The following is a 12,642-nucleotide window of genomic DNA, read 5'->3' on the forward strand; positions in this document are numbered from 1 at the left end:
TCCTACCAACAACACAGGGCACGAAACTATGAAAACCTTTTTATTTCACTGTATCCACCTGGCGAGCGTCCAGAGCAGGAAACCCAATTTGAGCAAAAAGCTCCACTGTTGTGCGGCTGGCTGTGACACAGACATCAGGCTGTTTTTTTTATCCTGATGCAACAGAGACGATACCAACTCAATGTTCGGCCCAGTCTCACCAGAGATTGGGGATTATCTGCAGAAGAAACCTTTCGGAAGGCAGCTGTTTTGTTTCGGGTCGAGTGTTGAACCGTGAAGTCCGGACCATTGTTCGCTTTTCTGACCACAATCAGGTGGCTGTGAAGTAGTAAAGTCAGTCCTCGCAGGAGTACAGCAGAGGTGAAAAAGTGGATTAAACCAACAATCTGTGACTTAAAAGTCTGGGGTTCAACACCACCTACACAAAGCCCTTCTTCCCTGAATACAGATGTTTTGTCCTCGCCTACAGAGGCTCAACATCTGCGAGAATCAACGTCGTCACATGGCGACAGGCGCAGAAACGTTAGCATGACAGAAGCTGCAGTACAGGACTGAGGAAGGAAATGTTAAGAACCTTTATTGTGACACTGCTCTCTATGAACCAGCGCACGTATTTTATCATGCGTCATGAGACTGATTTGGATCTATACTCTGCTTCGTTTGAACATGAATCTATCAATCTTTTTTCCAGGAAATTAACATTGGCTACCAGTTAAAACAAAAAAATAGACCTGCATTGATCGCTTTAGATGCCTTTTGGGCTGTAAATCAAGCTTTTTGAGCCTCGAGGCCAACAGAAAAGCCTTTCATGGAACCAGACTTGACAGGGATGGTGTCATTGTCCCGGCCAAACAATTTGCAGTTGATGCATTCTGTTAAGGACCCTCATGTTTCTACCTTTGGCTGAGGCCTGAGCGTCATGGACGTCATCCAGCAGTTACAGACCAATCATTACAGACTATTAAATTTGTACCTTCTATAAAAATTTCTCTCGATTTGCAGCCCTCAAGCAGACAGTTTTCTTCAAGTGATCTTGTTGCGAGTTCAATATTTGGGCATTTAGACAATTAATTTAGCCTGAGGCTAATTTCACTCCACATTAATACTACATAAAAAGAGAACTGTTAGAAGTCTGATCTTTTTAGCTGTAATTGTAATCCACAAGGTCTCAATTTTATGCCACAATTCATTCCACTTCACAGAGTTTCATCTCATTTTACTTCGATTGCCTTGGACTCACCAGCAGATTTCTGTTGCAGGAACTATTCCACCAACCTGTCAAGGCTTTCTATTGCCATGTGACAAATATCTAGGCCAATGAAGAGCAAAATGGGATTTGCTCTATTGCCTGAATTATTGAAGTGGACACTGTGGGAAATTTATGGCACAAAATCCATCTACATTCTAAGTGCATACTGTTTAAATATATGTTCCCAGTCCTGATCCACCCTCGGTTTCTCACAGAAGAAGACCCGGTTTCACATTATGCGAAAGAGCTGACGCAATGAGGTGTGCAAGCCCCAAAAATACGTGTTTGTGGCGTGTTCGGCTGGCAGAGGGGTGACATTTTGTTTCCTTGTGAGTATCCCCATTTCCAAAATCACCACCGCAGCGCTTGAACGCTCCCACCTTCACTGCTGTGAAAATAACCCTGCTGTTGACAGGCTCCCTTCAGATAACACACATCTGTACACACACATCTGTACACACATCTGTACACACACCTACATGCATAAAAACACAGCAGACACGATCAATCCGTGACATGGCAGAGGAAACTAAAAATACATTTACTCCCTTCCCTTTTGTTCGAATACGCTGAGGAGACATCGGGCAGCCAAGATGTTCTTCATGAAAGAGTGTGTGAGACGAGAATAAAAGGGGTCTGTTCTTTCTCGGCCTCTTGTGCATGCCTTTCATTATCCTCATCCCCTAAAGACCACCACTAATGCAGTCCTTTGAATTCATTTTATCAGTTTGCATTATTAGGCCTCACAGCCAGCTATGACCTTGCTCATTCTTGTAGTCTAAAGTGAGCATCGTCTCAACCCCTCCTTTGTGCAGCTCCTCTTCATCTCTTTGCAGGGGATTTCAAACGGAGACCTCTCCACAAGCCACAGTGGCAGCAACCAGCATCTTTTCTCGCCACAGAGTGACCAGCGGCTGTCCCACAAAAGTTGAAAGCTATTGGATGCCAAGTTAGAAAATGCAAGCTGCGGGGAGACTCCGTGCAGAAGCACATGACACAGATAAACAACTCAGTGGCCAAGGTCAAAAATATTGCCTTGCCAGTCAACAAGCTCAACAATGCTGATGGCCTGAATCTAATGAGAGTCCCTCGCATTAACACAGCCACGAGCAGCGGTTTGTTGTGCTGTAACATGGCCACAGTCCTCTTTTTGACCTCCACAGAAAAGGATGCTACAGTGAAGTAAAACTCCAGTGGAAGAATCTTCACTCCCCGGGTTTCGTGTTTTCGGCTGCCTGACCAGTTTATTTTCTGTTTTTTTCTCCTGTTTGCCACTGCTTGACCTGAATATCTGTCCAAAAATGGAGGCAGTCATCCCAAGCCAAGCTTTTCAAAATCCCCACAAAGGAAATGCGTGACCGTCCCTAAAACAGACTGCGCGCCCCGGGGAGGGGGGAGCATGCATCAAGGGAATATTAAGAGTAGTTTTTCTTTTTTTGGAGAAAGGCTTTACACAACACAGGACTTCTCTGGCTTCCACCGTTTGACTTTCACAGGGAGTTTGAGCAGTAAGTGTGTTCAACCTCTGCGTGAAGATCTTCCTGCAGACAGATGTGATTTGTATTTATTATGCTGCGTTGAAGGTGGAATTAATGACTGGTTCCGGGGAATAATCTGACTCTCTTAAAGATCAGTCAACTTATGACTCATTAACCCGCGTGCCAGTCACTGCTGAATGTCAGCAAATGACATTCCATTAGTTAGACCCCCCCCTCCTAAAAAAAAAGAGAGGTGAACCTCACGCCACGATGCAGCCATGCCTGCGGGCTGAGATGGCAGACGCACGGTGGACAGACAGCACTGATCCTCGCTGGGAGATGTACGTGAGTAACCATCAGGATTAATATAAATCTCCGCGTGGACGTAAAAGGGTCAGAAAACACAATAGAAGATGAGTGGAGCGACATTACAACCGCTTGACCTCGATGTTACCCTAAAGCTAGACTCTAGTGCCATCTATTGAAAACGATTACAGCAAATCAGCATCTTTACGCAGAGAGCTGCTGCCTTCAACGTCAGTTTATTTCTCCGATCATTTTTAGGATTTTGATCAGTCGGGAGGATGACTTGTTGATGAGGAGTGCAGATTATCCGTGTGTCGTGCGAGAGAATCGGTGTCCCTGTCCCCCTGAGTGGGTGTTCGTGTTCAGAGTGACGGGCGTCCGGCGCTCCGCATTGGACTTATTGTTGCGGAAAACTTAAAATAAATAAATAAAAAATAAAAGCGACGGCGCGTTAAGACATCACAGTGAGAGCTCAATCTGTGGAGTTGTGAGTGATTACCTTCTTTGAGCAGGCGGGAGTGGATGAGGAGGATCAGAAAGCAGCAGATCGCCGCTCCGGTCAGTGCCCACGCAACTCTGAGCAGCTGCATCCTGGCGCAGGAAGGTTTGTGGCGGACACAGACAGCCGTGCAGCGGGATGAGACGCGCTCCACCTCAGCTCACAGACACGCACCGACTCGTGTTCTGCTGGCTGTGTAATTCTGGATTCATCATGTAGCAAATCTCCCGGTTTTCAGATGTAATGAAGAAGAAGGGCTGAGATTCCGTAAAACCGACAAGAAAAATATGCGCGCTTCTTCCGCCGCCGGTGCGTCAGAGAGGCTCCAAAACCGAGGGGCGATTAACCCCGAAAACCCATCTGTAGGGCTGGCATGTCTCCTTCCATCTCCTCCTCCTTTTCTGTCCCTTCCAAGAGTCTATCTTCAGCTTTACTCACTCTCCACAGACGGGACGAAGCGGGCTGCGCCCCTCGGCGGGTCTTCGAGTGCGCACGGCGGTCCACGGCGATGCGGGGCGCAGATGATGATCACCGCTCTCCGCACATCTCTCCCACTGCTGGAGAGGCAGAGGCACACACTGCCAAGCAAGTCGCCTCGCAGCCCCCTCTCTCCTCCTCTCTCTGGCACGCGTTTTCCCTCCCTCCTCCTGTCGCGCTCCGTCCTTCTCTTGGAACAACTACCGCTCCGTCGTTCCGTCACTTTCTCTCTCCTCTCATCCTCTTTCCCTCCGTCTTTCCACCCTCCTCTCGGTTTCCGTCTCGACTCAGTCAGATGCAACTCTTGCCATTTACGCACGGGGACAGTCAGTCTCATAAACTATGCATCTCTGGGAATAATCCCCACTCTTATTCATCTGCGCGCTGAAAACATTTCCCCACAAATCTGAGCATCTGGGATCTGAAGAGTTTTCCTAAAAGATCAGCAGCGCATATTCAAAACATTAAAGGAGGATCCAAACTGTCGCAGGGAGTAATGCCTGCACACTTCCATCCCCGTGTGTGTTCCTTACCGAGACCGACTTTTTTTCCTCCCTCTGCTTAGCTCCAGGTTACGTCACTACTCCCCCAAATAATCTCCTCCAGCTACAAAGCATGAGAAAGCCTGGTGGTACATAATGTTTCCGCTTACAGGCCTAACTAAAAGTGAGCTGCAGCCGGTGTCATTTGGTAGTTGAGTCGTTTAATTGTTAAAAGGCATCTTTCTGGTGAGAGGCTATTTTTAAATAGTGCTGATTTTATGCATCTCATCCATAGATGCTGCTTAAATGCAAGAGAAACTCTGCTCTTCCCTGTTAGTCAAGCCTCTCGGTTATTGAAACAAGCAATGTGGCTTTGATTAGCCCGACCTCAGGCTCCATTTCTGAGAATACTCAACACCCCCTGAAACCAATTACAAATGCAGCCTGAAATCTCATTACAGTAGAATGTACAGGATTCTCAAAAGAAGCCTTTGCAGCTCCGTTGGATGTGCGAAAGGATATCAGGATCCCGCGAGTTAAAGCAATCCAACTGGAGGAGGACCAAAATTACAACCCCTGGCAAAAAATATGTAAATCAACTCCTGAAGGATGTTCATTCAGCTCCATTTTGTGGGGAGGTGGATATCAGACATGAAAAACAGTTTTACTTAATATCTTAGCATTCTGGTCTTGTAACAATGGAAAGAGTGAATAAAAGAGTTGGAATTAAAACACTAAAACGAGTCCCCGTAAGAGTTTAAACATGCAAATGAACCTGCAGTCAGCCGGTCCAGGACCAGGCTGACTGACAGGAAACATGACCCCAACAAGAGAGCTGTCAGTGGAAACCAAGGCAAGGAAATCCAAAGAAAGGCAACATACTGGATGGAAAACTCAAAGAAATATGTCTGAAAACAGGAGTCAGTATCCAGGCCTCCGTTACCACAGAAGAGGTGAAATCTGGAGCTGAGTTACAGCTATTAGCAGTGGAGCCACCCTCTGACACTACGAATTCTGAGCATTTCTTTCCTTTTTTGTTCAGCTTTGCAAAAATATTGCTTCAGATCGACTTGGAAAGCTGGCCTGAAGTGATCTTCAGTGATGAATCAACAGTCTGGACTGGGCAAGGAGGTGATGATGATGATGAACTTCAGTTTGGTGCAGGTCCAGTGAAACATAGAAAGAAGAAAACAACACATTTCCCCCCCCCATCACTGATGATCGGGGGTCAAAGACCAGCGGAGAAGCACTGCTTCTACTGTAAACACACAGGTGCAAGTTCAAGTTTTAGACACTTTTCTGGCTCCATCACTCTTTTCACATCCTGCAAAGCTCATCTGACAAGTTGGAACCGGATCGATTGATTATGATTTTCATTGGTGAAGCCGTAAAATAATTCAACATCCAGAGGTACTTTGATTTTTCCTGTTCCACGGTTGTCCGCTTGCTATAGAATAAAACTGAGCTCCAAGCCTCTGAAAACGTCTTCATTACTTTGCTTGTAAGCTCTCAAGTGATCAACCAGTCCTTTGGAAGAGACTGGTCATGTGACCACAGCATCTGAGAGCTGCACTCCCTCCTCAGCCTTATGTGTGTTTAATAATCAATTAGAAGAGTCGGTTGGTAGACTGACGGCGCCACTCAAACCAGAAAGCTGTCACTGCGGTGTCGATAAGGTCGGCTCCTGCAGCTACAAGGACTAATTAGCTGATAACAGTCGCTGCAGAGCCCGCTTCAGTGTGAGTCCACACGTGTTTGCACTGCACTAAGTTTGCATGTGATCCATCCATCCGCTGCACAGAAAGCAATTAACACAGACGTGCATCCTCTGCGAGGACTTGGGACGAAAACATTTGTGAAGGTGTGCAGGTCCAACACATGAAAGACTTTTCTCACCGGCAGAGCAAAGCACTGCAGATGGAAGTCTGTACGCGGACAACAGCCAATTTAAGTGGTGCTCCGAGAGCGAAAAATAGCTTGATCCACAAGAGAAACTGAAATTCAGAAGGTTAGTATTCTTCTAAACTTGGTCTTGACACCTTGGGGAGCACACCTGAACCTGTAAAATGCATCTGTTCATACAGAGTGACTGAATTCTGCAGCTTTCACACACAAAAGCCTGTTTTTTTCCGCTGGTCCTGTGCCATCGTGAGCATTCAGCAGCAAAACACATACACTGAGATGGATTTTCTGTACTACTTTGTATGTTTGAAGCAGTTTGGGTCCCCCTCAAGTAGAAAAAAAAGGAAATGTGGTTGGAAAATTAGCTGCAATCATGCTTAAATACAGTTGAGACGTCAGTTCATCCAGCCCTCTCCATTTTAAAATACTAACTGCCAAATTAAACCTTTTTTTCTTCTTTTCTTCTTTTAAATGTCAAAGCTGCAAAAGTGGTCAATATTAGCTCCGACTACATGTCTCTACATTGGGTAAAAAAGCCTCACACAGCTCCTGGCTGCAGATCCAGAGCTGATTTAAGGTGATCTGAGGTGACCGGGGTGCTAAACTGCTCAGTGTGCAGTTTAAACGGGTCACAGAAACATTAGGAAACAGACCATGTGACCGGAAAAGGCTCCAAACTGTTGAACTTTTCCTTTCTGAAAGCCCACAGAGGGCTTTTAAAGGTTTTTGTTGATTGAAAAGAATATTTCTCTATTTAAGTTTTATAATACATCTTTGTACCATTTTTAATTAAAGATAGAGTTTTAAATATTCGGTTTTTCTTTCTTCATGGCCACATATGCAGGATTTAGCATCTGCAGCGCTGCCTCGGAGAACAACTTTTCGATCTTGACATCCTTAAAAATCCAGGTAGGATGTTATCCTGCACTTTTTCTAACCCCTTTTCAAGTTTCCAAGCACCGAGTTCTTCTTTTGTGAATTATTTAACAATTTCACTTTACTCACCTACACTGCTGTCACATCTCCTCATTCTCTTCCTCCCAGCCTAAACCACCACCCCCTCACCGCTCTGCCTTCCCCTGCAAAGTGCCAGGAGAGGCGTTACTTGCTTTGTCCTCTGTGCAGGTCACTGGCTTTACGCCAGACAGCGCCCATGCCAATAAAAGCCATGAGTAATGGCCTAAAACTTCTACATTCACTGTGTTTCCCATTATTTCCCATGGCCAATAAATCTGAAGGAGGTCTTAATCAGAGAGAAAAGCTGGAACATAAGGCCCATGTCCAGCAGGGTGTCCAACAGTCAGATCCTTATAGTTTAATCGGAGATTAAAGTTGAGGCAGCAGCAAACCAAGATGGCTTTTCTTGTGACCCACTTTGTCTTCTAACAGGTGGAGCCAATATTTTCTAGGCAGATGAACACGCTGTAGCTGTCATGAAACAAAACTGCCTCTGGGCCTTTGAGATCAGGTTGACTCTAAATGAAGTCCCATAAGAGCCTAATGAACAGATAATTGAATAAATATTTCAGAAACCAAGGAAATACAGCGATGGGGGTCACGGCGGGATAGTGCACTCCTTTATGTCCCTCAGTGTTTCAAACAGCAGTCCAGTCAGATCTGGAAGGTTCATAAAAACGTTCTCCTCGTCCTCATGCATTTTTAAAAACCAATTTTACAGTCCAATACTTAAATAGCTGGAAGGCAATTAGTCTTCGTTCCACAGCGTTAATTCTCATGGTCATTTGCAGTCGCACTGTTTCACATTTTCACTTTTTTTTCCCTTTAACTTTGCTGCACCTGTCAGGAGTCAAAAGGTTTCGATCTGATGGCAGACAAACCGTGAACACAAAACTGCAAATAGGATCGTGTTTTAAGTCAGACACGGTCGGACTCGTTAAACATATTATGATCCACGGGCAGGACTACCTGCAATGTGTTTCAGGGCATCATGACATGGAGAAAAGCTCAGGAAAGGACGACTACTCTTCAACCCTTATTTGAGGTGTGCACATCAGTTACAAACCTGGACTTTCTCGTCTTCTGGAGGAGGGAAAAAGCACCTTCGGTGTCGACTTTGATTCAAAGAAAGAGCAGAATTCAAAAGGCCTCAGTATGTGGCAGGCGTCGCGCTTCTCTGTTTACTTTTAATCATCTAATGCATACAGGAAACAATCCATTCACACGGCTTCATCGTTCATATTTACATCTTTGTATTCAGTAAAACATTTATTAGCTGAGATGTCGGATCATTTTCACACGATATTACTGATGCGCTGGGAAAAAACTCTGAAAATTAAAGCTGCAGCAGAACATCTTAAGATAGAAACTGCAAAGAATGTGTCATTTACGGCTCATTCATTTCTATGACGATTCATCAGGAGCCTTAAGAACAGACAACTTTTATTACTTTTTCTATTATCTGACAGAGATGTTCCTTCTCCATGAATTTTATCTCCTTGGCAGCTTTAATAAGACACTATGTACAGTCTGCAGGTCCAACCTGAAGGATTTACTCTGCGATGAACTGCCTGTAAGATCATTCTTAAATGTAGTTATTAAATATTAGTTATGACACATTTGTAAATATAATCTAAACATCTTCATTCTTTATAATTGATTCAGTGTTTCCCAAACTGACTTAAGCATTAAAGCAGTTCTTTATTCATTATTCATGTTACACACATTTGATTAATTGCTAACGTAACTCACATCTGAGCAGAAGTCACTCAGTTTTTCCCTTAAAGGGGAACTCCGGTGTTTTTAAACCTTATTTCTGGCATCAAATACGTTCATCTACTCACCGAGAACAGTTTGGTGAAAGTCGGCGTCCATCGGAAGATATTTAGATAACTGGAGATCCATATAACGGAGAGAACGGGGCTTAGAGGATGCAGCCTCTAAATAAGGCATTATCTGTCTTTATTTCACCAATACTTTAAGAAGAATGAATGAATGAACGTGTGCTATAGCTCTGTTAGCTCATAGCTGCTGTTATGTGGCTACTTGCAGCTAAAGGAGAGCTAACGGAGGGATTTCTACACAGGCACCCTACTGGGACCACTTCATCCACACGCCCCCCTGCAGCACAGTTTATTCACTCCGGTAAGAACGTCCATCTTACTCAAAGTCGTCGTTCACGTCGTCAAAATCTGATAAATATCCTGCCATGTTGCACAAAACTATCAGCAGCAAACTCTGTGTGAAGTTAGCCGACTGTCACAGAGCACGGAGTGAATGAGCTGTGCTGCAGGGGGGCGTGTGGATGAAGTGGTCCCAGTAGAGTGCCTGTGTAGAAATCCCTCCGTTAGCTCTCCTATAGCTGCAAGTAGCCACATAACAGCAGCTATGAGCTAACAGAGCTATAGTATGTTGCTGTTATGTGGAGCCTATGTATGTATGTACGAGCTATGTGTTATGGCTGCTGTTAGAAATCAAACCGAACTGGTGGAGTTTAGGCTGAAATTCTTTGTTCTATGCTAGCATCACTTTACCAGGCGTCATTTCGACATATAACATGCATTATGGCCATCATTCATACTTTTGTCCATCAGTTGCAAACGTCAGACGCTAAAGCTCACATTAATGCAGAATTAATTACACTGAATTAATATTTAAGACCAATGCAGACACCAAACAGACTGAAGACTGCTTGATTAACACCTTGAGTCTCATCAGTAAATAACAAAAAGAAATATACAACAAGGTTAATCTTGTAAATGGTATTTATGGGGATGCCAAGATGACAACAGACAACATATCTGTTTGTAAAGTTTAAAAAACCTCATAAATATGGTGGGATGTATGATAAAAACATGCATTAAACACCTAATCTGTTATATGTTAAAAAGAGTGTGTCATTGCCATTCACTGCCCATTCATTTCCAATCTTAATGCACAAAAAACAAATAACAGCCACCGCTTGTAAATGTACGACAAGCACTTTTCTGGAGAGTTGTTGGTAACAATAACTTGATGATGGAGCATAATAAATGTGCTACGAATCCTTTAATGAAAAGCTGTTAACTGACAAAGGTGAAAGAGATCAGCAACACTGCCTCAGAGACTGAAGTCTTTAAAATACGTGTTTGATTGGAGTCTGTAGAGGCTGGAAAATCTGATTTTCAATCTCCAGATGTCTTGAAGGCTCAGTTTTTTAGTAGAATTTGGACCAACGTAGGCGCAGAATCTGTAACGTCATCCGCTGCATTTATGAATCGTTTTCATGTACAAGTAAAGGACATTTTATTTAGTTTCACTTTTACATTCATTTTAAACCAAAAAGTATTCAAAAATGAAAAGAAGGGTCCAGAAAAAGCCCCCCCCCCCCCCACACACACACACAAGTGCTAAATAGTCACTTTGTTGAATGCACACAATGCAAAAAGAAAGCTGACTTCATCATTTAAATATTGATCAACTTTTGTAATGAGGATGTCATATTCAATCTGTTACGATGTAATTGAAGATCAATATTCTATCAACATTAAATGAACCGCGCTTTCTGTGTTATTCTGAATCGATTGAGGGAAAGTTAATAGGCTTGAGTTTCAATTTTCATATCAATCTTCTACTTGTGGACCATCGTCTCTGCTTTTTAAATGTGATCAAAATGTCCCGTCTGCACATTCAGGGCAGATCAGGTGAAAGAATAAAGTGTGAATAGAAAGATTTCAAACCTTAATGAAACTTACTGACACGGGCTTTTGAATCTTTTTGTGGGACAGTGGGCAGTACAGGCAACTGTAGCCTGTTGCTCTGCAGACTCTGGCTCATTTTCCTGTTAAAGGAAGGTGAGACGATCAGGTCCATCTATGATCTGGGTGCACGAGTCGTTCGGGCTGCAGAGAAGGTGATTGGCTGCAATCTTCCATCTTCCAGGAAGATTGTGGCTGATCCCTCCCACCCTGGTCACAAACACTCCCCTCTGGCAGGAGGCTGTGGTCAGTTTCTTCCAATCCGCTACAAGCCTCATCAACAAGGCCCAGAGCCCCCCCCCCCAACACTGACTCTATCCCCTTCCAGAGCTACAAGCTACATTAGCGTAGCATCTTCAGACCTTCAGTCTCTATTTATTTGGGACCACTTCATCCTGTTGTATATCTGCACATTTATAGTATTTATAGCATTCAGCTTGCACTGTAGCTCCTTATTTTTGAAGCTTTATACATATATTTCTATATTGTCTAAACTTAATCCTCTGCACCAAGTCAAATTCCTTGCATGTGCAAACCTACTTGGCGATAAACTTGATTCTGATCTACGAGTTAAAGCAGAGATCGATACTCTTTGCATTCAGAGGGGTGACAATACCAGTCTTACTCTAACTTAGAACCATCAGAAATTATATTTTGGTTGGAAACATCTATGCAACAAACCAAACTGTTGATCAGTTGATTCGAGCTCGACTTGTCGGCCTGTCGGAGCTAACGCTGTGCTTCATTCATGCTGTTATGGAAAGGTAAGGTTCTGTTGGAGGAATGTATAGAAATGTCTTTTATGGAGCAAAGATTGTTGTTTCTCACTGCCAACACATAAGAAACTGCTCCTCTCTCAGGGTCTTTAGATGTCAAACTACTGGGTCAACAAATGCTCTGCAACACGGTCAGGATTCAGGTCGACATGTTACAGCATTTTGTTGCCACTTGGGGGCAGTGTTAGCAACACTGTGTGTGGAATAACCCGAGTTGTTGGTGCTTTAGCTTTGCCCTGGAGTGGAAAAGACAGAAGATTATTGGATGAAGATCTTACTAAGTGTTAAAATAATCAGGACTGCCCAGAGCAGCTCTGGTTTGGGCTGTATTTTCTTCATGCTTTTAAACTTAATCCTTTTTGGTGCTTCCTACACGCTGCATAATCACGAGGGAAATACTGTAGATGCTCTTTGGATTTTGGAGGACTGAACACAAGTCCATCTGCACTGAGTGAACACTCCCACTGTATCTGCAACAATGAACAAGCCCTAAAGGGTGTTTCAAAGCAGTTCTGCCTAAACCTGATCAGTTTGGGCACCTAAACTTGCTGTTTCAAAGTATTCAATAAGCCACGATTAAATGAAAAATACAAAGTCTGTCTAATTTAATTCAAATCAAGTGTCCTGTTAAATTGCAGTCCCTCCCACCACACAATGCGTACTGGTTAACAAACCAGCATTTTACTCCCTGTGGCACGGATTTTGCAGCTCTGATGAGCCTTCAGGATAAAAAAAAATGTTTTTTTCTCTCAATTTTCAGTCTCTCCACGAAGCTAAGC

General features: G+C 43.8%; 1 protein-coding gene across 3 annotated transcripts in view; it reads right to left on the reverse strand.

The window, feature by feature from the left end:
- Nucleotides 1–12,642, reverse strand: part of LOC140283173 (chemokine-like protein TAFA-5) — a 127,523-nt gene that overhangs the window by 80,619 nt on the left and 34,262 nt on the right. Inside the window, exon 1 of one of the 3 annotated variants that reach the window (XM_072377865.1) lies at nucleotides 3,533–4,536. The exons of the other annotated variants lie outside the window; for them this stretch is intronic. Coding sequence (XP_072233966.1) covers nucleotides 3,533–3,623 — 91 coding nt within the window. The 5' untranslated portion in view covers nucleotides 3,624–4,536. Of the gene's footprint in view, nucleotides 1–3,532; nucleotides 4,537–12,642 lie in introns of those variants that run through there. 3 annotated transcript variants of the gene reach the window in all.

The sequence above is a fragment of the Leuresthes tenuis genome, unplaced genomic scaffold, assembly GCF_036924035.1.
Source record: "Leuresthes tenuis unplaced genomic scaffold, fLeuTen1.0.hap1 SCAF_23, whole genome shotgun sequence".
In the NCBI taxonomy this organism is placed as follows: Eukaryota; Metazoa; Chordata; class Actinopteri; order Atheriniformes; family Atherinopsidae; genus Leuresthes; species Leuresthes tenuis.